This window comes from Conger conger, chromosome 14 (assembly GCF_963514075.1).
Source record: "Conger conger chromosome 14, fConCon1.1, whole genome shotgun sequence".
Lineage (NCBI taxonomy): Eukaryota > Metazoa > Chordata > Actinopteri > Anguilliformes > Congridae > Conger > Conger conger.
This window is the reverse complement of record NC_083773.1, coordinates 21,724,396-21,752,099: the sequence shown is the minus strand read 5'-3', so window position 1 is coordinate 21,752,099 and position 27,704 is coordinate 21,724,396. Positions and strand designations below refer to the sequence as shown.

The window sequence follows — 27,704 nt, the reverse complement described above, 5'->3', positions numbered from 1 at the left end:
ATCATACGGTCACAGGGGCTGAGGACCTTCCTTAGCACAAAGCTCAGAAGGTTCCAGAAGATGTTCCTCAGAGTCACATCACTGCAGGCTAACTTCCGGGGGGCTCACCAGGCACTCCCCAGATTCGGGGTCACAGCTGCTGCCGTGCCCATTGCAGTCACACTCCTCACAGGTGCCCAGGTAGAGCCCCGCTCCTGTGCGGGTGTACCCCTCATCACACTCCTGGGGTGGGAAAATAAACAGCCATCAAAAGACAAGGATGTTACTAACACCCAGCAGAAATGAGAATTATTACGCATAACATTGAGCATATTTTGGTTTGAGTTTTGGCTGTGGTTAGGGTCAGGGTTATATGAATTCAATGCATTTACGCAGTATAAATCTACGTATGTTAAGCAGCCTGTCACCTAGTGCCTAAGGTGCTTGACTGGAGGGTTGGTGGCTCCAGCTCTGGTTTCCCTGGTGTAGCCACAAGAATATCAGTGCAGCTGTTGGGGCCTTGACCAAAGCTCTTAACCCCTCATTGCTCCAGGGGAGATTGGCCCCTGCTTAGTCTAATGAACTGTACTGTATACAGGATCTCAGAGTGTATACAGAACATCGAATACAGAGTTGAGCCTGTGTTTCTCCTGTCCCGGGACAGAGGGTACACACACAGTCACCTGACAGGATGGCCCTTTGTACCCCCGCGGACAAGCGCACTCCTCCACCTCCATGGCCTGCCCCCTGCCTGTGGAGTGAGGTACTGCGATGTCCATCTGGATGTCCGAAATACTGCAAAACACATAACCAACTGAGTAAGACAGCTCTTCTGTTCTGCACTTTACTGTCTAATCATTTACTGTACAATTATATGCAGTATGTGTGCATGTACGTGTCATAACACGGGCACATGGCCAGCAGAACATCCAAGAGCTATAACTACAACTATAAGGATAATGATAACGATGTGAGCATCTACGTTCTGTAAATAGTATCTCGGCTACATCTGCCATTTTGCACATGACGCCTTGTAAATTCGGATGGATTTTTATTGGCTGTCAGGCTGTTTTATCATTCATGCAGCTGGAAAAAAATGGCTCTGAAAGTGATCCCAACAACATTGTTTGTCAGTGTCATTATTGTTATAGTTGGTGTGGACTACGCCATCCACTTGACCATCCACCAAACAACATATTTAGTTATGTGTTAATCTGTTCCCCTGCAGTCTACCTTTGCCCCTTCCCTCTCTCTCTCCATACCTGGTCCCAAGCAGGCTGTCAGCGTAGGTGGCTCTGATCATGAAGACTGCAGTTTCAGCGAGGGCCATGAGGAGGTGCTCACGAGTGCAGGGCTGCCCATCGGCGCGCTTCCACGCAGACTGGCAGAGGGAGGGGGAGTTAGACAGAGTGTGTGTGTGTGTAAGAGTCTGTGAGTGTATGCTAGAGTGTGCATCAGAGTCGTGTGTGTGTGTCTGTGTGGGCATCAGGGTCAGGTACGTGTGTCTGTATGTGACTGTGTGTGAGTGTATGTGTCTGTGTGAGTCTTCATGCGTGTACATGTGTGTGCATATGGGTGTGTGTGTGTGTGTGTGTGTGTGCTAGAGTGTGCAACAGGGTTGTGTGTGTGTGTGTGTGTGAGTGCCTGTGCGAGCATCAGGGTCATGTCTGTGTGTGTGTGTGTGTGTGTGTGTGTGTGTGTGTGTGTTTCATAGTGGGTATCAGGGTTAGGGTCAATTTCATTAGTCATCACTTACAGTAGTTTCCATATACCTGAGCAGCCCTTGGCATAGTGACACTGATGATGGCCTCAGCTCTACATGCTTAGTTATGGCTTTGCTGGCATCCATGCATTGACACACGTACCTCCCTGAATCGCACGGTGATGGTTGTCGGGGTGCGGGCAGCAGGTCTGGTCTTGGAGAAGTGTTCCAGGAAGATGCCGTTGCCTTGGAGAATCACATCTGGCTGTCCTGTTGTCACCACGAAACGCTGGCGGGGCTCAAAGCGTACAGTGTAGCGCAGCTCTCCACCGTAAGCCGTCACCTAATAACATGGAAGCACAGGCTGAGCTGAAGTGTGTCTGGGCTTCTGCTCATCCAAGATCATATTTCCCAAGCGGAGTGAGTGAATCTCTGAAGTTATTACATAATTAACAGCACATGTCCAGCCTTTTAAAACATCAGGCATTAACTATGTAGTTTCTCAGCACCTTACATTTCAGTTGAAGGTGAAGCAATTGATTCGTCCAAATGTACAGCTAAATCCAACAACTGGCCACAGCCATTGGCTGAATGAGGCACTGGTCCAATTATTTTGGTTCAAGTGAAGTCAGAAGAAGAATGTCGATGGGTCGAGAAAGTTGATGAGGTGACAGATGGCTCACCTTGTCTCCACGGAAACTCTCAGGTAGGACCCAGTAGTAGATGTCCTTGGGGATACTGCCGAAGGATCGGAAGGCCACTCCAGAAGCATCCTTCTGGACGATTCCCTCAGTGATGGTCCTGGTGTTGGCTCCATCGGAGAGGGCAAAGATCTGCCCCTTGGTGCCACCTTGCACCTTTTGGGACACAGACACACAATGGTGAGGCCTGAGGCCATTGGGATTTTGCCCCCCCCTCCTTCTAGGTGCCCTGGTGCTCCGGTTATATTTTTCATTCGTTGACATGGAGGAGCTCACCTCTGGTCTGCTCGGCATGGAGGGAAGTCTATTAGTCTCTTGGTACCTGTTCCAGGTAGAATTTACCTGGTCTCTGTTGCTGTTCCAGGTAGAACTCACCTGGTCTCTGTTCCTGTTCCAGGTAGAACTCACCTGGTCTCTGTTCCTGTTCCAGGTAGAACTCACCTGGTCTCTGTTGCTGTTCCAGGTAGAACTCACCTGGTCTCTGTTCCTGTTCCAGGTAGAACTCATCTGGTCTCTGTTGCTGTTCCAGGTAGAACTCATCTGGTCTCTGTTGCTGTTCCAGGTAGAACTCACCTGGTCTCTGTTGCTGTTCCAGGTAGAACTCACCTGGTCTCTGTTGCTGTTCCAGGTAGAACTCACCTGGTCTCTGTTCCTGTTCCAGGTAGAACTCACCTGGCCTCTGTTCCAGGTGGAGCTGGCGCAGGTCTTGGAGACGCCCATGCAGAAGCACTGCAGGCAGCCCTCAGGGTTGTCCTCTGACAGGTGGAAAGAGCTGGGCTTGCACTTGTCACACAGAGCTCCCTCCACATTGGCCTGTGGGACGGAACAAACAGACCCTCAGCTGGTCAGTGGCTGCCTATATGCGCCAATCCTGTTTTTTATGCTTACGTGTAACTGAATCAGCATTTGTACAAAGTTACAATCTGATGTCATAAAACTGTATTTTCAGAGATACTGTTCATCATGTACATCGTGTCCAGGTAATTCATCTGAACAGTGCTACCAATTGGCCAGTCTTCACACCTGACTCCTGAGCAAAAAAAGGGTGGAAAACCAGCAGTTCTTGGCCCTCTAGTACTGTGATTTGAGTAACAGGACCGTACATAATCCAATCAGCCATGGGCTACATGAACTAACACAGAAAAATGTATGCAACATTCATTTTTGTCTTTAATTCTGACAATTAAATGCAAACTCTTCCACTAAAATGAACTGAAAACAATAATTAATTCCTCTTTAAAATGTAAGCTGACCAAGAGTGCTGACCAAATTCAGTCCACCATCAACCCTCCACCCATATCTTCTTCACTGGAGGCAGTAAAGTTGCTAAGTGATCACAATATAATGTAGAGTAATATAATGTAATGTAGTGTGATATGATGTGATGTAATGCAATGCAATGTTCTGTACTGTAGTGAAATGAAATTTAATTAAATGTAATGTTGTGTAATATGATGTAATGGAATGTAAATGTAATGTAATAAAGTGTAGTGTAGTGCAATTTAATGCAATGTAGTGTAGGGTGATGTAATTTAATGTAATGTAATATAATGCAGTATAATGTAATTTAATACAGTGTAATGTAATTTAATGTAATACAGAGTAATGTAATGAAATATTGTCGAGGACCCGGCCCTAGGCCCGCCTGATGAGAGATTGACGGGGGATGGGTTAGGCAGGAATGCATTGTTAACCCCTCGCACACGCCATTGAGGTGGTAGCAAGAGGAAATCTATGTGGTTCAGAGCTAATGAGCAGCCATAATTGTCAGCAGAGGAGTCTGAAGTCGGGGGACTTAGATTTAGAGTACTAAGGAGCAAGGTTAAAGTTCTGACTGAGGCCATGCAATATAATACCGAGTAATGCAATGAAGGAGACTGAGAACATTACCTTGCAGCTGCAGGGGCTGCTGTTTGAGTTCACCACCCCTCTGCTGTCACACTTTAACCTGCTGGGGATCACTGCAGAGCTGGCTGTGAGAGGGAGAAGCAGAGAGTACAAGGCTCTTATTCTCATCAGTGACCCAAAGAGGAACACCCTGAAGGCCTTCAATGCCTCAAACATTTGGGGCCAGATGGACATATTTCTCAGGCCATTCAGATTATAGTCAGGATGAATTTCCACAAAAGTTTACATAGTAATTAAAAAGCAAAAATGTTTAAAATGACAGTGCTGTCTCAGATACTTAGGGATCTTTGAAGTTTTTACAAACAGAGCACAGGCTGGAGAAACAGAAACAGGAAGGGAATCTCACCATTTGGAACGCATTTGCCATTGGGCTGAAGGGGGTTTCCCTGGTAGCCAAGTGCACAGCTGGCAATATCAAAATGGAGTAAGATGCATGGACACACACACACACACACACATACACTCTCCAAGATTAAAATAACGGCCCAAAAAAGTATTTGAGTATTATTTCATCGTCAAGACTTAAAGTAAAAAGGAAACTCACTATTACTCACAATTTCATTTGATTATTGAAACATAGATGCGTTCAAACTAATCAGTCCATGTACAATCAAGTCCATGTACAAGTGCAGAAATAAGAAACTACCACAGTCCACTCTGCTGCAGCAGTCAGAATGACGTCACTTCCTCACCGTTCACACCGGCGTCCAGTGTAGCCAGTCCTGCAGGCGTCACAGGTAGCCTGGGAGTCATGGTCGAGGAAGCAGGTGGCAGAGAACCTTTAAGAGCGCATGTGCACACACACGCACGCACGCACACACACACGCACACACACACGCACATACACACACATGCGTGAATTCAGCAGTGCATCACTTTTTCCATTCTCAAGTCTTCTGCAACCTGAAGTCACTTTACAAGTTCTTTCGGCTGAACCGTGGTACAAACAAATAAGGTTTCATGTTAAATTCACCTTACACCAGTATTTAGAAGCTTGTGTGCATCAACACATTGTATAGTGCATAGTACATACTGTTTACATTGCATACAATAGCAAACATTGAATACTGTTTAAATTGCCTTTAGTTTCAACCCGACTGCTCTCCAATTCCCTCAAGGCAACCCTCTAACATTATCCCAACCCTAATTTGTCCCCCAGTAAAACACTACCCTTAACCACCATTCTGTCCTCACCTAGACAACTTGCATGACAGCAGTAATTTCATAGCAAACACTTGCAATTGCACAGTACTTACATGTTTAACAGAAGTGTAATAACAGGTGAATACTGTATTGCGTGAGCTAAAATGTTTTTTTGCAATGACCTGGGAACTCAAGAATGTGAAAGTGTTCCAAAAAATCCCTCCCCGATAAACTGTGATGTCATCCTCTGTGAACACACAGAACTGGCACGACACCAGCTCTTAATGCTGGCTCTGTTTCTGCACTATCTGTGTGATGATTGGCGGGAGTATCCCAGATCCCATATTCCCTTATCACATCAGCGTAATATCCTCTATTTCACACTTCAAACAGCTATTTAAAATGAATCTAATGGAAGGACAAACTTGTAACCACTGATTTTACTGCAATATACATTTACCACCTCATCTACTCTACAACACCACCTCAGCCCCATCAAATGCCCTTGCCACATCCTATGTCCAATGTTTTCTCTATCCTTGCCCTCAAACCCTGTTTTGCCCTCTCCCTAATGTCCTTCCCACTGTTCCTATTCCCTTTGTCGCCCTCGTGTAGTTGTTTAATGTGAGCAATGTGTTGAATGTGCTGCAGAACAGGAACCTGCTGAAAACAAGTCTTTAACGGAGTCAGGCCTGACAAACTGTAACATATTTTAACCACCTGTAATGTTACTTTTAATCTTTTCCAGTAGAAATAAATAAATAGTCGTACCGGCGGGTTGTCTCGGTGTGTGGGCACGGGCAGGGCTTGCAGTCATCCGATCGACCTCGCAGGGGGTTCCCGAAGAAGCCAGGGCGACACTTATCACACGCCGGCCCCTCTGTGTTGTGACGGCAGTTCTGATGGAAGAATTACACCTCAGCCTTATCCAAAGAGCCTTTGGCAAAGTGCCAGAAAATGCCCTCAAAATGCTTTAAATTACTACTTCTGTAGCTAGGGCGATAACACTTTGCTAGACTGTAAACCTGTGAGTACTGAATTACATGAGCTGAACTTGACACTTACTTACTTAGAATGTACAGTACAACATGGTTTTACTCATGTTGTACATTGTGATAACGCACCAAAGTATGTGATTAAGATTTTCATCTTTGAATGCTTGGGTCTTGCTCTTTTAACACATTGGCAACTTAAAATATTGTAACTTGTATAATTGTCCATAAAGGTAGTGGTGGGTTTTAAACAATTACATGCAGTCAATAGTGCTGAGCACTGATCCAGGAACCACGTACAGTACAATTTGGGCATTTAGGTTAAACACCTTGCTCAAGGGCACAACTGTACTATCCCACTTGGCAATTGAACATGCATCTTCAGTTGCGCATTAATTACAAGCCCAGTTCCCCATTAATCATGTTCCACTGCCACTTCTCAAAGACTGAGCTTTAAAAACAGGCAACGTAATTACAGTTGTCATGCCAGGATCCTAAATCAGTGCTCAGGCACCTGGTAGACCAATGAAATTACTATAGCCATAGCAGGATCCTAAATCAGCACCTGGTACACTTAGAGTAATTATGTCAGCTTGCCAGGTGCCTGTCCACTTGATACCTACAGTATTAACAACATATACTGTAGCAGCATCTTAACATTAGTCTGCGGTGTGACAAGAGGTAGTAATGACACCATGTGTTTTGGAGGAGAACAGCGGAAGTCTACACTCTCCTGAGTTATTATATTAGTTTTAAGTTCAGATAGTAACATGTAACATATAGTTACATGTATTCTAGTGGCTATGGTGCATGACTTGGATCTGTGTCCTACACCGGGAAGGTTGGTGGGTCAAACCCTGCTGTAGCCACAATGAGATCCGCACAGCTGTTGGGCCCTTGAGCAAGGACCTTAACCCTGAATTGCTCCCGGGGGGGGGATTGTCTCCTGCTTAATCTAATGAACTGTAAGTCGCTTTGGATAAAAGTGTAGGATAAATAACAGATGGTTATGTATTTTTTGTCAGACGTGATGATGCCGGCAGCAGGGCTCACCAGGCAGTGTCCGCTGGCGGGATCGCAGGTGCTGGCGTGTCCGTTGCAGTTGCAACCAGCGCAGGTGCCCAGGTAAGACCCCCCTGGCACACGCTCGAACCCAGCGGCGCACTCCTCACAGGACAGGCCCGAGTACCCTTTGGGACACCTAAAAGGTAATGGGCACAAGCCTCGGTGTCACCATGGGAACACAGACATCCACAGGTGTGTCTCCACAGGAAGAAACATGTCTGTTTAAAATCATCAATCAATTCAATCTAAAGGTCAGTCTAGCCAATCAGTAGCACTAATTGTTCAGTTAATTACCTGGGAGAAAAGAAAAACAGGGCTGGATTTGGATTTAAGGTCCAGATTTGCTGCTAGGGCAGCCTGTAGCGTAGTGGTTAAGGTACATAACTGGGACCCGCAAGGTTGGCGGTTCAATAGCCACAATAAGATCCGCACAGCCGTTGAGCCCTTGAGCAAGGCCCTTAACCCTGCATTGCTCCAGGGGAGGATTGTCTCCTGCTTAGTCTAATGAACTATACATCGCTGTGAAGAGCGTCTGCCAAATGCCAATAATGTAATAATGTAAAAGGAAAACTTGCTTGACACATAAGAGCAGGGGTATCTAATCTTATTCAATAAGGATTCTTGCAAATGCAGAGTGCAAAACAGACTTTCTGAACCTTTTCCACCTCTGGCCAAAAGGCAGGAAGGTCATAGCCTCCTTGCCTTTAAAGAGGTTTGGCCCTGTCCTGACCCACCAAAACCTGTTGGAACGCTCACCTGCACTCCTCCACCTCTGGGGCGGGGCCCAGGCTGCTGCGCTCGGCGCTGGTGGTGTCCATGGAGATATCACTCAGGGACAAGGTGACCATGCGCTTGTCGTACATGGTGCGGATGTTGATGCCGTCCAGCTTCACCAGGGTCATCATCAGGTCCTGCCGGGTGACTGGCAGCCCGGAGGAGTGCTGCCAGTGTTCCTGAGGGGAGACATTACATCACAGGCATTTACCAGAATCACCTCATCCAGAGCAACCTACACAACTTTTCTACATTGCATCCATTTTATACAGCTGCATATATACTGTAAAGTCCTCGGTGGGTGTATATACTGTAAAGTGCTCGGTGAGTGTATATACTGTAGTAATTCAGGTTCAGTAACTTGCTGAAGGGTACTACGGTAGTGTCCCACCTGGGAATCAAACCTGCAACCCAGGTTAGTAGCCCAGTCCCCTAGTTACCATTGAACCACACTGTTGCCCTAGAGTCACAGCTGTCAAGCTACAGCAATGACAAACAACAAATGCTCATTTATTCATTGCAGAGTGACTCATGTTTCTTCTATTTTATGTGCCTATATTTGCCTGCGCACAAAACTAATTCTGCAAAGGTCAGAATACCATAGATGGCAAAGCCCAGGCTTAGGCACACGGTCAGAGATTCCATATAATTTAATGTTGTTTTAAATGTGCCCAACCACAACAAAACACCACCCTGGCTTTAACTTTCCAGTGCTAAAATCTTCCCATTGATTGGGAAGATATATTTCAAGATTATGGCAGGTTTTAATTTCCTTCATTGCCAAGAACCCAAGTTCTACCGTATGACAGAAACAGAGGCCACCCCCTCTTTGGGACACAACAACATAATCACACTGATGATCTTGTGATGCATTCTGGAGGCAAATACAGACGACCTAGCCACTGAACACATGCTAAATAAGTGAGTCACTCTACAAATGTTAGCCATGGCAACAGAGAGAAACATTACTGTTTTTGGGAGTTTATTTCTGGATCTCTCTCCCCGGTCTCAGGACTGTAAGTATTTCAGATGAGTCATACCATTCATTTTGGCCTTTCATCAGTTTAAACAAGGGTAAGTACTGTTCCATTATCAAAAGATCCGCTATAATCTAATCTGCAGTTTGAACAAAATGTGATTATTCAAGATTTAAGATACATCTTAAAAACAGCCGAGTAGCAGGACTTATTTTTACCATGATGCAGTATTTTACAGTTCCACTTTTGTATCACAACACAATCTTTGTTTAAGCAAACAGTAAACATCTTATCCCCCACCCACATACGCTGTCACCACCTCCAATTTCATTGGGTGGGGGACAATCATTTTGTTGACGCCTAATGTTTCTGGTATGAATACAGTTAAGATAAGCCTTTATTGAATAAACAGTAGACTAACTTGAAGTAGCTAAAATTGCAGGACACCGTGCCAAAGTGGAACAGCGGCACTTGGTATTGACGAAAGCTGTGCTTGATATACATAAAAATTATATTTCAGCAAGCTTATGAACTTGTAATGATATTTTAGCACCCTGCTGTTTTGCTATGGCTGCAACCTCAGTAGCTGGGGATAACTGGATGAACAAAGTAACACAAATTTTGAATCCCACTCTGAAATCAAGTCCTCAGTACATGGCCAGGACTCCCTCCTCTGATAGCACTGAAATCATTACTAGTTTGAATTAATAACTGAATCCACTGAGCCATAGTGTAGCCATGTGGGGGATGAGGCCCAATCAGAGCCTTACCTCTGTGAACTTGATGGCCTTCTGGTTAATGGCGCGAGGGGGCGTGGGGTTGCTCCGGCGGTAGATAAGCCTTTGCCCGTTCCCCACGAGGACCACCTCTGCCTTCTCCTGGGGCTCCGTCTCGCCCCGGGGGAGCGTGTAGCGCACCTTGTACCTCAGGAACCCCCCGTACGAGTCGATCTGGGCACAGACAGGGCTGACGTCAGTCTCAATGCTGACGTCTCACACTTCAGTACATCCATAGGCCATGCATCTAGTCCTGTGCTAAGGTAAGTCTACTGAGAGATGCTCAATGCCTTCTGGATATTCATTCACGGGGGTTACAGTTCAACACTGTATAACAGCACAAAACATGATGAGCTGTATTAATTTGATTGTGGCCAGAAGGAGCCATGCCTCTACAACATGCAGCAAGTCCCTTGTAAAAGATTTTATTGTTTCATTGTGAAGCCAGATGCCGCAGTACCATATGGTATACAGTAGCAGCATATTACAACATGACACTGGCGTGTTTAAATCCAAAAAAGACAGCCCGTTTTGGTATAGTGTGGCTTATGAGGTACTGTGGGTATACATAAATACAATTGTAAGTCTGCTGTGCAATGCCACGGTAAAGCTAATTTCACAGCTGTGGTATTAGTGCAGTGACATCACAACCTTGTTTCCTAGGAACTGGCGAGGCAGTGACCAATGGGAGTCCAAGCTCAGGAACCGGCGGGACAGATCCACAAGCTGGAGCTCCTGAGATTCCAGATTGATCTGGAACTGGTTACTGGAGAGAGGGGGCGTGGCCGGCCGGGTTGGGTATGTCACATTCACCCCTGGTAGAGGGAGATTCAATTCATCATTTAGGCTGCAACGTAAAATTACTGTCTTAAGCGTTTTAGTCTGGTAATAAGACTCAAGATCTTCTTTTTTTCCTCTCAAGTAGGACATATTGGCTTGTTTTAAGTTGGTTTGCTTGACAAGTTACATTTTCTTACCCCACTGGCAAATCTTGAAAACAGCCAAACCGTTTTACCTCAATGACACTACTGTTGTCTTATTCATCAAAAAAGTAACAGAAATAAGATGAGATTCACATCTCAATGTGAGATTAAAATAGTTGTTGAGACTATGTTTTGGTTTCTGCAGTGTATTAAAGATGGTAAGGAAGAGCGATGTTGGAGAGAGATCGTTGGGACTGGTCGTCACCGGGGAGGGCCCTTACCTTTGAAGTCCCCGGCCTTGTCGAAGCGCAGCTGCACCTGGCCGCGCTGGCGGCCGGAGCTCTGGCACGTCCTGGTGATGCCGAAACAGAAGCAGGAGACGCAGCGAGAGTTTCTGACCGAGCTGAACTCTCCATCGGGGCAGCTACCTGGAGCAGGCAGGAGAGGGAGTTGAAAAATAGACACAGTAAAGACAGAGCATTGCTGTGACATTTGGTGTATACTCTGGGCAACTGGAATGAGTTTATATATTTTTGTGAATGACAATGAACACAGTCTACATTGGGCGACAATAGAACTTTCAGGAACATTGTGCGGTTTCTATGAGCTCTGGATTATGATGTGGCCTAAAGAGACACATGATTGACAGCTCCAGGAAGCCACACAGGGGCACACACCACTGGCTGCACATTGAAACTCTTCCTCACGCACTCTTCCTCCCTGAGCCTCATCACTAGAGGAGGAACCATGGGCTGGTATAAACTGCAACCTGCTCTCTGAGTTTTGGGGAGGCACTGGGGGTACCTGCTCTCTGGTTGGTGGGGGATGGTGTGTTGAGTTTTAGGGAGGCACTGGGGGTACCTGCTCTCTGGTTGAGGCTCAGAATCCCGTCGGGGATGCCAAACACCATGCCCTTGGCGTTGATGGCCTCACAGGTGTACGCTCCCTGGTCCGGATCCTTCACATCCCGGATGACCAGGGTACCGTGCCCGTTTTCACTGGTCATGGTGATTCTGGGGACACAGGCTCTTAATTCAGCTCCATCACCCTTTCCCAAGCAGTCAGATACATCCACAAAAGCATTTCTTTCACATAGCATTCATTTTTTAAAGGTAGTTTTCACTTCGGTAGTTTATTGTAGTGAATATTCTTACATTATTTTACCCATGAAATGAAGCAGGAGATTCATCTTACAGCTATTAAGTCCACATTGTTTGCAGCAGTCTAGCATTTGAATTGAGAACAATCCACATACGACAAACATACTTATTTTCCAATTATCAGTAGATTACATCTATCCCAGTTTCCCACAAAACTGTGTTAAACGCCATCACCGATGCAAACAGCCTAAGACACTCTAAACTGCAGGGAGCAGGGAGGGGGTTTGTGGTCCGATGTCCATACAGACAGGACTGTGGCCTCGCTCCCTCACCTGCTGCTGGTGGGGATGTGGCCCCAGTTCAGCCTCCAGGTGATGATAGGGGTGGGCACCCCCACAGCCAGGCAGGTGAAGGTCACCATCCCCCCGCGGGGCACTGAGATCAGCTCCTCTGGGGCAGTGGTCACCACGGGGGGAGCTGAGGGGGGAGAGCGGGATCAGCACAGGACAAAGAGGTGACATAACATCGCATAATGATCAGCCCAGCAGCGTTCACCTTTTTCTACCACTAATGTGTGCCTACTGCTTAGTTTATCTAAAAGCTAAATAGTACCTAGCAGCGTATCAAGCCCGGTCTTGAAAACCCCCAGTGCCAGCCCTCCGTAGACATAAACATTAAGATTTGTATGTTTTTTTTTGTTGTTTTTTTTGTACCTGATATACTAAGACCTTTAATATTTAAAATCTTCCACACACTTAAAATATACATATTACGCAGTTTACTGTAGATACAATAGTTCTTTAGATATTTGTAGAAAATGAATATGCATGAAAAAATGTGCTCCTGGCAACATTTCTAACTAAATGCATTAAACCACCACCCATACAAGCCAAATACTAGCTATCCGATTTCTAGGTTTTATGGCCTCATAGAGTGAACTGACAGGAGACGGGTCATAACAGCCTGCATTCTTCCCTATGGCTGACAGCACTACTGCTAGCATGGGCAGCCTCAGAATCGCCCTGAGGAGGAATTATTAATCCTAAGATTAAGATCAGAAATATATGATTAGAAGGTTCCAAACTGAAAGCAATTGAGTTCTAGAACATTGACTTCATTCCAAGAAAAAGGTTGGAGGTGGCAGTCAGGGGTCAGAGGTCACGAGGGCGTGGCTGGGAGCTTACTGCAGTCGACCTCGTCCGAGCGGTCAGCGCAGTCTGGCTCCTCATCGCACTGGTAGCTGGCCGGGATGCAGGTGTGGTCACTCAGGCACACAAACTGCTCCGGAGCACAGGTGTCTCCTGGACCTTTAGTGGCTGTAGAAACACAAATCAGACGGCCTGATTAAATATCCACTGCTTTTATCACTGACCAGTCAGGAAACAGCTGCAGCCAAAGGTTTTGTACAGTACAATGTGGATAAAATTAATACTCTTTTCCCCCTCAAAGGAAACATGATATGGTTTTTAACTCTTGAAGGTATAATATTAAGTTCTATAAAAGTATAGAATTTTCTAATGCTCCGGTAAGAATTACAACTGGTATTGAAAGCAATGGAGTTCTAGAACATATAATATATGTTCAGGGCAGGGCAGGGCGGGGCGGCAGGGCGGGGCGGGGCGGGGCGGCGGGTACTTCTTACGGCAGTAGCTCTCGTCAGAGTGGTCTCCACAGTCGTTGTCCCCGTCACACCTCCACAGCTTCAGGGCACAGCGGCCGTTCTGGCACTTAAACTCGTTCGGCTCGCAGGGGGAGGGGGTCCCTGGGGGAGGGAGACCAGGATGTCACAGGGTGGCAGAGGAGCCTGGGGGCTCGTGAATACAGGGTAAGATTAGGGTAATGCGCTGGTTAGTACTGAGGAGGCATGAGAAGTCAGAGGTGGCACTGAGTCAGTGTACGTGTCTGAGTTTGCGTGTGTCCGTGTGTGTGTGTATGTGTGTGTGTGGGAGCATGTGTGTGTCTGAGTCTGCGCCAGTGTGTGTGTCCACTTCAGAGGGTGATGTCATCTCCTAGAGTTTGAATGAGTTCCTATGATGCAGTTCCTATGATTAGACTCTTTGCTGGGGACATGTGTGTTGCTATGGTGTGTGTGTGTGTGTGTGTGTGTGTGTGTGCGCGTACACGTAAGACTGAGAACATATGTGCTTGTGTGCGTGAGCACATGTGTGTATGTGCACATGTAGGAGGGAGAGAGTGTGAGTGTGTGTGTGTGCACATGTACGAGTGAGAGAGTGTGTGTGTGTGTGTATGTGCACATGTAAGAGTGAGAGTGTGTGTGTGTGTGTGTGTGTGTATGTGCACATGTAAGAGTGAGAGTGTGTGCTGTGTCTCACCACACTTGATCTCATCGCTGCCGTCGGGACAGTCCTTCTCCCCGTCACACAGGTAGTCTCGGGGGATGCACTCTCCGCTGGGACACCTGGCCTGGTCCACCCGGCACGCCCCGGGCAGAGAGGGCTGGGGGGACTTGCGGTCGGGGGTGGTGATGGTCGGAGCAGGACTTGTATCAGGAGAAGTGATTTCATCTATTAAACACAAAAAAGAAAGAACACAAAGACACCTCAATATGGATTTAAATGTTAAGTTAAGTGTTTTTCTGTGCAAAACATATCCCTCAGGAACAGGGTCTGATTATACATTACAGTCATTTAAGAATGAACCCTGTGCATAGCCCAAAGAACACATGTTCCCTGTGGTTCATTTTCAAACAACTACAGACCTGTTCTCTTCAGATCAGCTTCAGATAACTGTACAACTGACTCTTCCGAACCTGCTCTTTAAGTGTCGCAGATAAAATCTACAGAGCTACGGGGGCATTCTGTAAAGTTCAAAACCCCATCTTTTCTTCCATACTGCATCTAATGGTAAAGGCATTTCAATAAACCACAAAAGATTTTTCGGAAGCTTTCACACTTTCTGCATCCATTTGAACCCGAGTGTTGTTTTGCTTCACTTTTGCACAGTCACTGCTAAATGAAACAGTAAATGGGGTACACACCCTCACATGTGCGCCTACAGTAAACAGTGTCCGCCTGACTGAAGGGGCGGCTGACCCCTGACCCCTGACCCCTCCACTCACCGCAGTCCAGCTCATCGCTCATGTCCAGGCAGTCGGGCCTCTTGTCACACAGGTATTCCAGCAGGATGCAGCTCCCGTCCACACACATGAACTCATCTTCCATGCAGGCCCGGCGACTGGGCACCACTGCCACAGAGCCAACACAAAGGTCAAAGGGTGAAGGTCAAGGAATGAGTCCAGGGTCAATGGCTGAGAGTCAAAAGTCTGGAGTCAAGTAATTTCCACGTCAGAGGGTTAGAGTCAAGGGTGAGAGTCAAAATAAGTGGGTCAAAGTATGATGGTCAAGGGTGGGAGTTAAAACCCAAGGCTCAAGGAAGACATGCTTGTAATGGACAAGGCCTCAAGACACCATTCTCACCAACCAGAATTGAGATCCTCTTTACAAATATACTGTGTCTGCATTCTGCATTAACTGCCTTGACAGTTATATCATTGTTATGTAAATTACACGGTTGCAGAACATGGAACATGTGGGCTTTGTGTCTTACAAACAACTCATAAAGGCACCACAGTTAATGTCACTACAACTGTATGCATAACCACGGGCTAACCATGGGCCTACTACCCTGCCATAAAGCTAACCCAACTGTAAACTCCAAATACATTTCCATCTTAACCTGAACGGGGCATTGAGCATAGTCAAGGGACACGACTGGTGAGTACCCATATTAGAATTAGTATCCATATTGAATCACCAAACAGTACAATCAACAATATTGGTTTCAAGACTTTTTTTCCGCAACAACCCACCTTCAAAACAGTCAGTATTTTCACAACAAGGGTTAATGTGGCTCTTAATCTAATTAAATACAATCTTCACTTTCCACCTGAATAACATGGCCGACTATCAGTCTCAGAAAAGGGTTAAGGTTCTCTTTAACGTAAGGGGTGACATGCCCATGCAACACACACTTTACCAACCTGGGAAAACCCCAGCTTCCAGGGGCGAAGGGGTTTGAGCTAAAAACACAAAACAGCCACAGTCACAACTGCTCTCCATGCCCACCTGCCACTAACTTTACCTGGGGATTCTGGGGACATATCTACATCTATACTTTTTTATACTACATAATGATTATTATTGTTTTTTTATATATATAATATAGATGATGATCCTATTGCTTCTCAGCAAGACGGCCTTTAATTGGTGTGTGACGCAAAGTGATTCACGCGCAAACGTAACCTCCTGGCTGCAGAGCTTCAGTTGGCGGTGAGCTGGATCACCACAGGCAGATTTACAGCAGCTTCAGTCAAAAAGGCCACGGCACAGTCAAGGGGCGTCAAATTCAGCAGAAAAGAAACGTGTTTGCGCTTGCCATTGCAAAGTCAAATCTCTCTTCCAGACTTGAACTGGAGCCAGAGAGCGTGCTGTAGGACTGCACCCCCCACACCACCTGGTTATGACCATTCTTCCACTAGTGCAGAGATTAAACTTATGGGAGTGTGCGGTACTGTATGTTAAAAAATTTTTTTGCAGCAATGCCCTGTTAATGCCCCCCCCCCCCCCCCAAGTAGCCTACCCTGCATGTCTTTGGACGGTGGGAGGAAACCGGAGTACCCGGAGGAAACCCACACAGAAAGGCCCAGGCCGGGATTCGAACGCAGGACTTTCTTCCTGTGAGGCAACAGTGCTATCCAGCTGCAGTATGAGCAGTTTATATTTTTAAATAATGTGTAGGATCACATTCTACACGCAGAAAAAATGGTTCCAAAATGAACCCAGTGAATAGAATAACCCCATCTAGTTCAAGGGTTTTTGTCAGGAAAATTGGTTCTCTGTCTGGGAGCTTACACGCTTCACCTACAGTAAGATAGAGGGTTCCATAAAGACCTAAAACAGGTTTCGCTATGGAGACAAGCCAAAGAACCCTTTTTTTCTGATGGTGTATGTGAGATACTAATATTAATATAGTAATTTTATTCAATTCAATCAAGGTTGGGAGATCTTTCACATACAATCATCATTGAATTGGGTATTCTTACTCACACAATTACAGGGGCACATAGAGAGGGGAAAGGGAAGTGTAGGCATTCAAATCCAAGCTTTCTTCCAGAAAGGAGAAATTCTGAGCAGGATGTTCTTTTGTAAACATGCCTGGGGTTTGTGGTAAATCAGGTCAAATAAAAAAAATAAAAAGGTAAAAACTAAAATTGCTGGAAGCTTTGCTATGGAATTCTGAATAATTCTGAATAATCCTTGTTATGATCATATCCCAAAATATCCCGTTTTAATCATGACATCACTGATCCTGCCATTCACAGGGCCACCAGAATATCCCAAATAAATCACATTTTGAGTATCTCTCATTTCTGAGACAGAAACATGTTGCGGCCACTTCAGAAAGAAAAGCCTTTTTGGATCACAATTATGCCACCCTAGTGTGTAAAGTATGACCAAAAATCTATTGTAGATTCATGTTTAGCTCCGGGTAGGAGGTATATTCCAAATGAGGGGTTTACATACAGTAACCCAATATTCCATTGAGGAATATTCTTGTCTTTTCCTGGTTACTAATAATGAGAATACTGACTTATTCCCAACATGGGCACATGCCACCCAACACCATATAGGGCAGTGACAGGCATGGGCCCAGAAAATAGGCGTTCAAATGGGCCCCAAAAATAGAAAATCCCCCTCAGTCCCCTACTGGCTCGCTAAGGAAGCAATACTTTCCTTAATCAATAAAAAAAGCCTTAGTGTCACTCACAGTACTCACAAGCATACGCAGGCATAAAAGCTAGTGTCAATAGAAAGAGGTCATCACCGTCTGTCTGACCCTGGCCGCTACACGCAGTTTAAATATTCATAGTTTCTGCATAATGGTTTTTACAAGTGTGTAAAAATGTTGTCTAATAATATTCAGCAACTCTGCAAGTATTACTCGTGCAAAATTACAAAACAACAGTAGTAAAAACTGGTCAACTCCACCCCCCTCGTAAAAACACCAAGCCAACACCAGTAGGGTAGTTTGCAATTCACACACACACACACACACACACACACACACACACACACACACACACACATGCACGCACGCACACGACACACACACACACACACACACAAACACACATGCAAACCCCCTCGCAACACTCGTAGGGAACACTGTACAATAGAAGCACATACTGTAGCATGCTCTAGACCCTTATAAACCTGCCGTTCTGGTCAGTTTAGGATTGACCAGTGATCTTATTGGCTACGAGGCAGCCACTCACAGGCTTGCTCTCCTCCCCTAAGCCCCGCCCCCTGCGGCTCACCTTCTCCGAGGCGACGGAACTGGAAGCCCTCCACAGAGGTGGTGTAAGGGGCCAGGGTGCCCTTCTTCACCGCGGTGTACAGAACGTTCCGGATCTCCTTGTCGTTGGAGTTGAAGTCCGAGCCGACGTCCAGCTCCACGAACAAGTGGCCGCTCACCTTCCTGCAGGAGGGCAAGGGCAGGAGTTTCTGCAGATGCCTACAGCCCAGCTCGGTGAAGGAGAAGGGATAATAACAGACGATAAACAAAATAACGACAGAAAAGGCTGAGCCCAAGCCCCACCACAGGCTTGTCTGACGCAGCATTTCTGTTTCTGCGAGAGAAAGGTCTGGAAACACGGAAAGTGCACGTATGAGCAGAAGTGGGCAGACATTGGAATTTCTGAAAACACAAACCTGAGAGACAGATTTTCGGCAGGGAGTGCCTGCGGATAGCGCAGGCTAGCGCAGTCGCGCAGGCTCAAACACGTACAGTATAAACGCTCCACACAATATTCAAATCGTCAGAATATCTTTGGGCATTTCAGAATTTGTTTGTTAATGGGAGTTAATTGTTTTTCTAGATTGTATATTTTACTGTAATGGCGAAACTTAACTGGAAACTAAAGTGGTAAAACTTTTCAACAGGTCTCTGATAAGTTCTTCACTTTTTAGGCCAAAAGTGCTAGCAATGATTACAATACAACACACAATGTTAAGCTGTATGTACAGTACAACACATTCAACGCACTATGACTTACACAGCTGGCTTTCTCAGTGCAGGTATGATCGTTTCCCTGTCCTGCTACATGTAATAACAAGCACTGGCTGCTGACTGACACACTCATTGGGATTGTGCACCCTGCCTGCACAGAGTGTAGAGCCCAGTTGTCTCCAAACATGATGTCAGGCCTGAAGAACATTTATTAAGCTTCTCAGATAAAAGACACAGCAGCAGTTGAACACATGCCCCTCAAAAGTCAAAGAATAAAAATATGACTACATGATACTTACTTGATGAGGACCACACTGATAGTCTGGAACCCCGCAATACTGCTGTACAGAGACTCCAGCTGTTGGGCAAAGAGGATATAATGTCAGAACGCACTTCAAAATACTGTGTTGTTAAGCAACTCAAAAGTGGTCGGGTGATTATGAAAATCATGTAGGAATACAATGCATACGGGGAAACGGGGGTAAAATAATTCGAAACAAATACTGTAAATACAGCAAAATTGCACGATGTTGGCACTCAAGGAGGGGACACATCTATGCATTCACACACACAGGACACACACTGGACACACACACACACACACTGCGGTTGGCGTACCGTGTCCACAATGACATCAGAGATCTCCTGGAAGGTGTCTGAGTATATGTCCTCCAGGGCTGGGCTGTAGTCAAACGAGTGGGTGAAGTTGACCAGGGCGCGGTAGTAGACTGGGAATAGAGAGATGAAGAGCATAGCGTATCTTTAACGATCACAGAGGTAGCAACATGTGGGGAAACGCACACTAACTGCAGCAATATGATGCAGCTACAGCACCTGATTTAATGTACTGCAATACAGTGAAAGATTAGTGAAAATCCCCTCTACATTCCCTCTACATCTAGGTGTTCAGCAGATGTTGCTGTCATTGAGACTGATTGCATTGGTTTTTCCTCCATTTTGTATTATGTGCTCACAGGTGATGTCAGCCTCAGGTCCACCAGTTCAATTATTGCATGCAGAAAAATGTGTGCTTAATAAGGTGTACCTTCGTGCCGTTGAACATTATGTAATATCTGAGCGAGAGCATTTAACATTTTCTTGAAGGCGGCCTCTGGCATGTGTGATGAACCCTGAAGTTCAGGCCAGGCCAAATCATTTGGCTATAAAATTGTACATGTGAATTTATACAGAAAGCATGTAATATACATTCTACCCTCACATCCCGGCCAACAAGGCAAGAAAGGACATAATTTTTTCTTCAAAAAGGAGATCCCTCAGCACAGGTTTGCTGAGTGTCTGGAGAACAAGGCTCCGGAAGATTCTGAGAATGAACCAGCATTCCCCCTGTGCTGTCAAAACCAAACACTCCTGCCCTGGAGGACAGCCCTTCTGTGTGCTAAACCTGAGCCAAGGGGGCCCATCTCAAAGGACACCTGCCCGGAAAAACAAAGCTGTTAACTGAAGAAAAAAGTACAAACGCTTGTTGACCTTACCATTGCCCTACAACACATATATCCATCTAATTTAATAGACATTCTATGTTCTGAGGGAGAAAAGTCAACAAGTGTTGGCTGAAAAGGACCCAATCCCAGGGAACATTAGTTGGGACATGTCAGAGAAATGACTGCCCGGTCCTACACTGGTTGACTTATCTCTAAGTATACGTTCTCAGATCGCACAACTTCACTTTCCATAGCATATTGTGAATAGTAAAGCAAGGATTTCGAAATGATGAAATACTCTATATAGCAAAAAATGATATTAATAAAGAAATAAATTAATGCATGAATAAATTATTTTCAAAAGGTGCACTCTGTAAGTCCCTGGAGCCCCCTTTGCCACTCTCTTGCTAACACACAGGTGAGTTTGCACTCCTCTGGTTTCAGTTTGTCAGTCTGGGTCATGCAGGAAGTCAATATTTGTGCAGCTTCTTACAGGGGACTGCTACTGGCTGTGGCACCTCAAGAAAGTAAAAATCTCTGCTGTGCTGCACACGCACACACACACACGTGCGCACGTGTACACAAGCAGACACACACACACACACACACACACACACACACACACACACACACACACACAAACATGGCTGTCTACCAGGGAGTGTTTGGGTATCCACTGGTATGGTCAGATTACCCCACTTCACCACATATGCATGGCTGGACAATTTTACTATTTATTTAGCAGTATTTGACAGCCCATACCATACATCTGTGTTTTAATCCAATTGCACACTACGTCAGTGTAAACACCTGGCTCCCCTCAGAGGAAACAGATATGATATGAAGAAACGTCTGTCTCCAAAATGAAAATCGCTCCCATCATTGCAGTCAAGCCACTTACTGCATATAACAGGAGGTATGCAAATCAGACATCAAAGCCCATTTAAAAGGGGCCTCCTAAATCTGGGCCAGCTGATTGTTTTTGTGCTGTACCCTGCAGTACTGGAGTCTCCTTGACTGTATGTGAAGGCAGAGAAGTAACATTTTTGAATGGGTTCAGGCTTGTGGCTATGATTACACGGCTCTACTCCATTTCTCTCTCTTACTAATGAGGGCTCTTAGGCAAATTCTCCAGGCCACTGCATGCTTTCTCCATTAGAAGAGACCCTTTCACACCAACCAGAGTGTGCTACAACTCAGCAAGTGTTAGAGCGGAAAAAACACAAAGGCAAAAACCAGCATGAACACACTTACTGACTCCTCAAAAAGTCCTCCTACATACATTTCACCAGACACACGGACATTTCTATCCATATACACAACACACCTTTATTTTTCACGTGCCAGATGACACAGTACCTGTCAGTTGTATTAGAGAGAGAATTTGCCACAAGATCACAAACCAAGCTCAGCCAGGAGGATTCCAGAGCAATGTACCATTCATGAAATGTAAATAATACTTAAAAGATAAAAAGTAATAAAGTCAACCTTTTCTCTCGACACCAGAGAAGAAGACACCATGGCACCCAACCCTCCCTCTATCCCCCTGGATTTTGGGATAATGAAACAATTAAGGGATTATGTGCTGCCAGTCAAACCATGCAGATCTATCATGAAGAACAACAATACTGTATTTCCCCATTCGCCACTTGTCTCCGCAGTGACAGAGGCCTAAGGAGTTGCTGGGAGGTGAAGATAATTACTGTACGTTTTCATGATACAAAAGGAAAAAGAACTGATGTAAAATCCCACACCCTGAGCAGACCCCTCGACTCCACATGCCCAGGGTGACTGCCTGCCCCCTCCCTAAATCCCATACCTTGAGCAGACCCCTCCACTCCACACGCCCAGGGTGACTGCCTGCCCCCTCCCTAAATCCCACACCTTGAGCAGACCCCTCCACTCCACACGCCCAGGGTGATAGCCTGCCCCCTCCTTTCTTTTCTTTCCTCCCAGTCACGAATCGCAATACTTGTCTATACTGGCCCCCCAGTGGTGGAACTTCCCACGGTGCTGAGGACAGCACAATATTCAGATGCAAACTGAAGACCCACCTCCTTAGACTACACCCCCATCTCATCTCCAGGGTAGGAAAATCCAGGTTCAGTAAAAGTAAAAGTCCTCCCCAGTGTTTTACTCAAGTCACCTGGATTCCCTAATTCACACAACTCTGCAGCCAGTAGGAAAAATTACTTAGTGACATCAGCTGGCTGAGTGGCTGGATCTCTCCTTTTCACAGAACAGATTATAAGGCAGGTACAGTGATAAAAAAAAAAAACGTAAACAGAAGGTCACAGTACCCTGAGCAATTGATGTTGTCTCCTTGGGCAATTTAATTAAAACCGTTTTAGCAAATATTGAGCAGCCAAATATATAGTACTATATGGCATAAAATATCCTCGGGAAAATAATTAAATAAAAAAGCTAATTAACAGGTATGAAATTCCTTTGAAAGATGAGAATTCCTTCTCAATCTCAAATATTAACAGCACCGCCAGAGTACAATTCCAAGACCACTTTGATGTTTGCTTTTAGTTCAAAGTGAAGAATTGAACCTTTACTCAATTAAACACCTGTACAGCCTGTACTTTCATTAGATATTCACACAGAAGCTATGCTGCAAGATAGCTGGAGAGAATAGTGAAGCATGCAAGGGCTCAGATATTAGTTTGGCTATTGTCACCAAACAGCTGCAGATACGGGACAGAAAACGGGACTCCAGCTCCTGTGACACTATTGAGAAATGGGTGTACTTGAAGACTTGTTTCTAGATTAAAGTGTCACAAAAAAAATGTGGCAGACTTTTTTTCTAGGTGAAAGTGTGCAAAGAATGATATATAATTAATCGCAAATACATATGCACTGAAACTAAAATTAATATGTAATTCACACAATCAGTACATTGCATTTCAGTAATTTTGCAGACACTTATCTAGAGCAACTTACCGGAGAGCGTCTGTACTGGTGGAACATATAAACAAAAACACACACATGCAGCCGTGTGCTCATTAAGGGTGTGAAGAGACAACACGTATCTGTTCAACCCATTAAATAATCTGTATCTGTGTTTGGAATGGGGGATTGGGGTTGTTGCCATATAACTCAGTGGGCAGTGGGTTCTGTTTGTTTTGTATTGTTCTTTAATAAAATCTTTCTGTCTCCGTGGTGGAAAGTCCATTTAATGCTCACAGTCTCATGTTTGGTATATATTCTGTACATCACTGGTCAAACTCGGGAACAAAATAAATTCTACACAACACATTATCTGTGCATTTCTTGCAAGCGCCAACTTGCAAGCACACACGCACCTGCATGTAAACACGTGGAATACAAACGCGCTCGTGTGTTGTGGTTTTGGCGTGGCACGCCAGTCCTGTTGGTGAAGGCTTGAGTTATCTCAGCTCTAGCGACAGAAAGGATATCCTTCAGACAGAACTCACATTGATTTTTTAACACATTTTTTAACAGACTTGCTGTTTTGGTAAGACTCGCCACAAGAAAGCAAACACCACAGACGATTGGGGGTGGGGGTGGAGAGGATTTCCTGCTTTTTGGAAGAGAAAGGGGAAAACGTCGCACAGACAATGCGCTTTGTCACCAGGCTGAAGACAGCCAGCGGTGCTGGGCTCACCGGGGTATGGCGTTACAGTTTAATTCCCTGGCACAATCCCTTTTCTCTATGAAGACACGTCGCTCCGCTCTCAGGATTCCCACTGGAGACACGCCCAGTATCCATTAGTTCCATTAGTCTCCGACATATCACCTCACCCCAACCGCGATCAATCGTCTGAACAGCTGGGCTCTTTTTGTGGATGTTCAGGTTCAGTAATGGGAGAAAACTCATTCATATGGGAAGCACGCTATTCTCAGCTGCTGGGTGAACTCGTTAAGGAAATTAAGCTGATATATTATAAACATGAAACAGATACTCATATGCATACCAGTCACACTCAAAGATATTTCAAATCTTTGATATTGAGATGCCCTACAACGTGTAGACGAGATTTGGACTGTCAAAAACGATGTCCGATAATTCACTAATCAGAAAGTCTCCTGGATTTGCTTTGCTGTCTCTTTGACAACCACCTGCTCCAGAATGAATAACTAAAGCCTGAAGTTACATTATGCAGGTTCTATGCACGGCCACAATGGATTTATACATATTAAACAAATACTTGTGTCAAATATATATTTTTCATAATAAAGAATAGCAATGGTACCGTGAGCCTGACCCTTCCACCATAAGTTGCATGATATGCATTTTCAATAGTAATTTGCAGGTTGGCTTTACAGTCAGTAAGATTGCTGATGAGCATAAAAACTAACAAAGACAGACAGAACTGACACCACCCGAGGGGTCTTCATCATGGAAATGCCTGGGTGAGCACTATGAAGTCTGTGTAAGACTTCAAACACTGGACACTTCAAACATAAGGCACTGAAATGTAGTTATCAAATCAAACTTACAGGAAAAAAAGATCAAGCAAATTAATTCCTCCTTTGCCACCGTAGAAACAAAGCATGAGTTGTTTTGAAAATAAAGACAAGGCAAATGGGTTGTCTGCTTGTTTTTCAAATACTGAAAAAAAAAAAAAAGAAAAAAGAAAAAAGTATGCTTACTCCGTCTCTATTTCTGTTTATCCCGTGACCTCACATTGAGGGAATTGACAGGGGAATATGTATTTACTTTTCTAAGTTACCGGAACAAAAAAGTTTGGAAAAAAGTTTGACACGTCTCCAGAGATGATCATGCAGGTTATCAGAGTGATTACAGACCCTCTCAGGCCTTTGCAGGAAACTTGGCAATCGACTACAAAAACAAAACTGGGTGTAGGGACTGTTGTATTGTGCTGATCTAAGCATTGCGAAACATCCTGTAAACCACGAAGTAAGATAATTTATTTATTTATTTTATAAGATACTGTATACATCTCTGCTCCTTTGCTGAAATGTTCAGTTAGCTAACTGAGCTAAGTTACACTCCGTCTGCTATCTATACTTAAATAGCATCGTTATCAATAATCTTTAAAAACTCTAAAAGTCTTAAGTCATTGTTTCTTTACAGGATGCAGAAGGTTCCTTCTAAAAGCACTGGGCAAATCCCTGAATAAATGTTTTCTAAAGACATGGAGGAAAGCCTTTTGGACAAATTGGAACACACATTTGTTTGTGATGAAAAAGAAGATTTTGAAAAGATTTTGCCCGGTATTTAAAGAAAATCATTTTAATTAGCACAATGATGGCGTTATGTTTCCTGAATCCATCTGTCCATCTGCGTTCTGAACAAGCACACTCACCATCTTCCTCTACTCCCGGCTAGTACTGAAATCACCAATCACATAACAGCACACTCTGATACCATGCATGGCACATTACTGACAGCGACTCAAAAAACAACATATGCATCTCCAGCACATCTAAACTGTGCACTATAAACAGCATATGTTTATTGTTGTTCTTACATACAGTAAGTGTATACTTTATCATTCCTAGCATTGTGTTTTCTAAAACAGTTTTATAGATATAATCCTTTGTCAGATTAATTTACAAGGCCCAAGTCCTTATCTTTGTGGTATTCCTAGCACTTGAAACAGTACTTCCCTCGAGGGTCTTTCAGCGCACTTGTCCCTGGTGATGGGTATGCACTTTGCACTTTGTTGTTCGTCGCTCTGGATAAGAGCGTCTGCCAAATGCCTATAATGTAATGTAATGTAATCTAGGGATGTAATTATAACAAGGCGGCCATGCTGGCCCTGCCGCATCAAAGTCTGCTGTGTTTCACACCTCCTGCTCCATCTGCAGCCTGTGTAAACACATGAACAGGTTTCAGGACAGATATGTACTTGTGGAGTAAGTTCTTGTAAAGATGTCAGCGAACGTCTCTCACATTTCACAAGAACATCAGAAACCCAATATTAGAACAGGATGTTGCATCTGTGTTTCCATAGAAACGACGATCATAGAAAATATGATGTAGCCACTAGCCACTGTAAAAGTACATGAAAACCTGTAGTGGTTGATCTAAAATAAAAAAAAGGCTTATAAAAATATATATATAAAAAAAACTAGAATATACAAATATAATCATAATGGAAAAATGTCATCCTCATTCAAGAAGATGTCCTGTAGATGTCAATTGAGATTTAAAAGTGTGTATGCTACACGTGTGCTGTATTTTAAAACATCGGTATGCTGCAGCACGATGCATCTTTCACTTCTAGAGAGGCTTATTGATTTACTGTACTTCAAGCCCTCCAGAAGAACCACCAATTACTGTCTTTACAATACACACTGCAACACTGTCTCTTTGTGATAAATCGCTATGGTTCTGAAGGCCTAAAGAATTCCATTGCCTCATCGGTGCCTAAGGGGACAACAGCAACATTTCAGGCCATAATCTGGCCATGTGTACAAAGCTACCCTGAATGGCATCCCGCCCGTAACATACAGGTTTAAATGGGAGAAGTGCACAATGAGGGAACGAGGTGAAGTGGTCAGGGCAGGGTCCACTGCTGGGCTATTTTTGTGAGCAAGGCCAAATGCCGACTGCTTGACCCAGATAATGCGGCCAACCTGTGGCGTTCCTACCAAAAGCAAATACTTCAGCCTTACGTAATGGGCTGTGCTGGTATGCCGGCTAATGTCAAGGACATGCCATGGAACAGACTGTCACTCTATAGAGCAAAGACCCCTTTTGTTTAGGAAGAAATTTGGCATGTCTATTTCCCTCCCTAATTCCGGAAGTCCAAGTAATCATTTACATACTCGTCAGTTCTTTGATTTCTGCAGCTATTTGGGGAGGGTGTAGACATCCACGGTTCTCCTCTGAAACTGCTTCCTTTCCGAAAGCAGCCCAGAGGCCAAGCTCGCCCAGACCTGAGTTAGAGGAAGACTGCAGCTTTGGCAAGCAGACTGCAGCCGCCTGCCTGACCAGCAGGGGTCGGTAGAGAGCGTGGGGCTCCTTTTACCAGAAGTATCTGCCTTCTGGGAGGCAAAAACCACATCATATTGTTCTTATCTAGTTAACAGGTACAGTTATTGACTCCGTCTATGCTTGGATATAATGCATCACTGAATCAATGTGCTTTAAAGCAGCCAAAAGAAAAGGCAAAAGCAGGTCTAAAAAGTGCACAATCGTGTTTGCTAAAGAAAGAAAATTCAGGACAAACAATTGTTATTTTTTGCACAAGTAT

The 27,704-nt window shown here is 44.8% G+C and overlaps 1 protein-coding gene across 3 annotated transcripts in view; it reads right to left on the bottom strand.

Moving 5' to 3' along the window:
• Positions 1–27,704, bottom strand: part of LOC133109952 (basement membrane-specific heparan sulfate proteoglycan core protein-like) — a 96,989-nt gene that overhangs the window by 42,569 nt on the left and 26,716 nt on the right. For all 3 annotated transcript variants that reach the window (XM_061219736.1, XM_061219738.1, XM_061219737.1), the window contains exons 4-27: positions 19,688–19,797; positions 19,369–19,427; positions 18,378–18,538; positions 15,120–15,245; positions 14,374–14,565; positions 13,683–13,802; positions 13,225–13,356; positions 12,373–12,517; positions 11,802–11,953; positions 11,222–11,368; positions 10,669–10,832; positions 10,012–10,191; positions 8,247–8,443; positions 7,479–7,626; positions 6,205–6,332; positions 4,983–5,069; positions 4,637–4,695; positions 4,273–4,355; positions 3,055–3,195; positions 2,365–2,538; positions 1,845–2,024; positions 1,242–1,360; positions 663–774; positions 109–222 (exon numbers count right to left, since the gene is read on the bottom strand). In XM_061219736.1, coding sequence (XP_061075720.1) covers positions 109–222; positions 663–774; positions 1,242–1,360; positions 1,845–2,024; positions 2,365–2,538; positions 3,055–3,195; positions 4,273–4,355; positions 4,637–4,695; positions 4,983–5,069; positions 6,205–6,332; positions 7,479–7,626; positions 8,247–8,443; positions 10,012–10,191; positions 10,669–10,832; positions 11,222–11,368; positions 11,802–11,953; positions 12,373–12,517; positions 13,225–13,356; positions 13,683–13,802; positions 14,374–14,565; positions 15,120–15,245; positions 18,378–18,538; positions 19,369–19,427; positions 19,688–19,797 — 3,230 coding nt within the window. The remainder of the gene's footprint in view (positions 1–108; positions 223–662; positions 775–1,241; positions 1,361–1,844; positions 2,025–2,364; positions 2,539–3,054; positions 3,196–4,272; positions 4,356–4,636; positions 4,696–4,982; positions 5,070–6,204; positions 6,333–7,478; positions 7,627–8,246; positions 8,444–10,011; positions 10,192–10,668; positions 10,833–11,221; positions 11,369–11,801; positions 11,954–12,372; positions 12,518–13,224; positions 13,357–13,682; positions 13,803–14,373; positions 14,566–15,119; positions 15,246–18,377; positions 18,539–19,368; positions 19,428–19,687; positions 19,798–27,704) is intronic.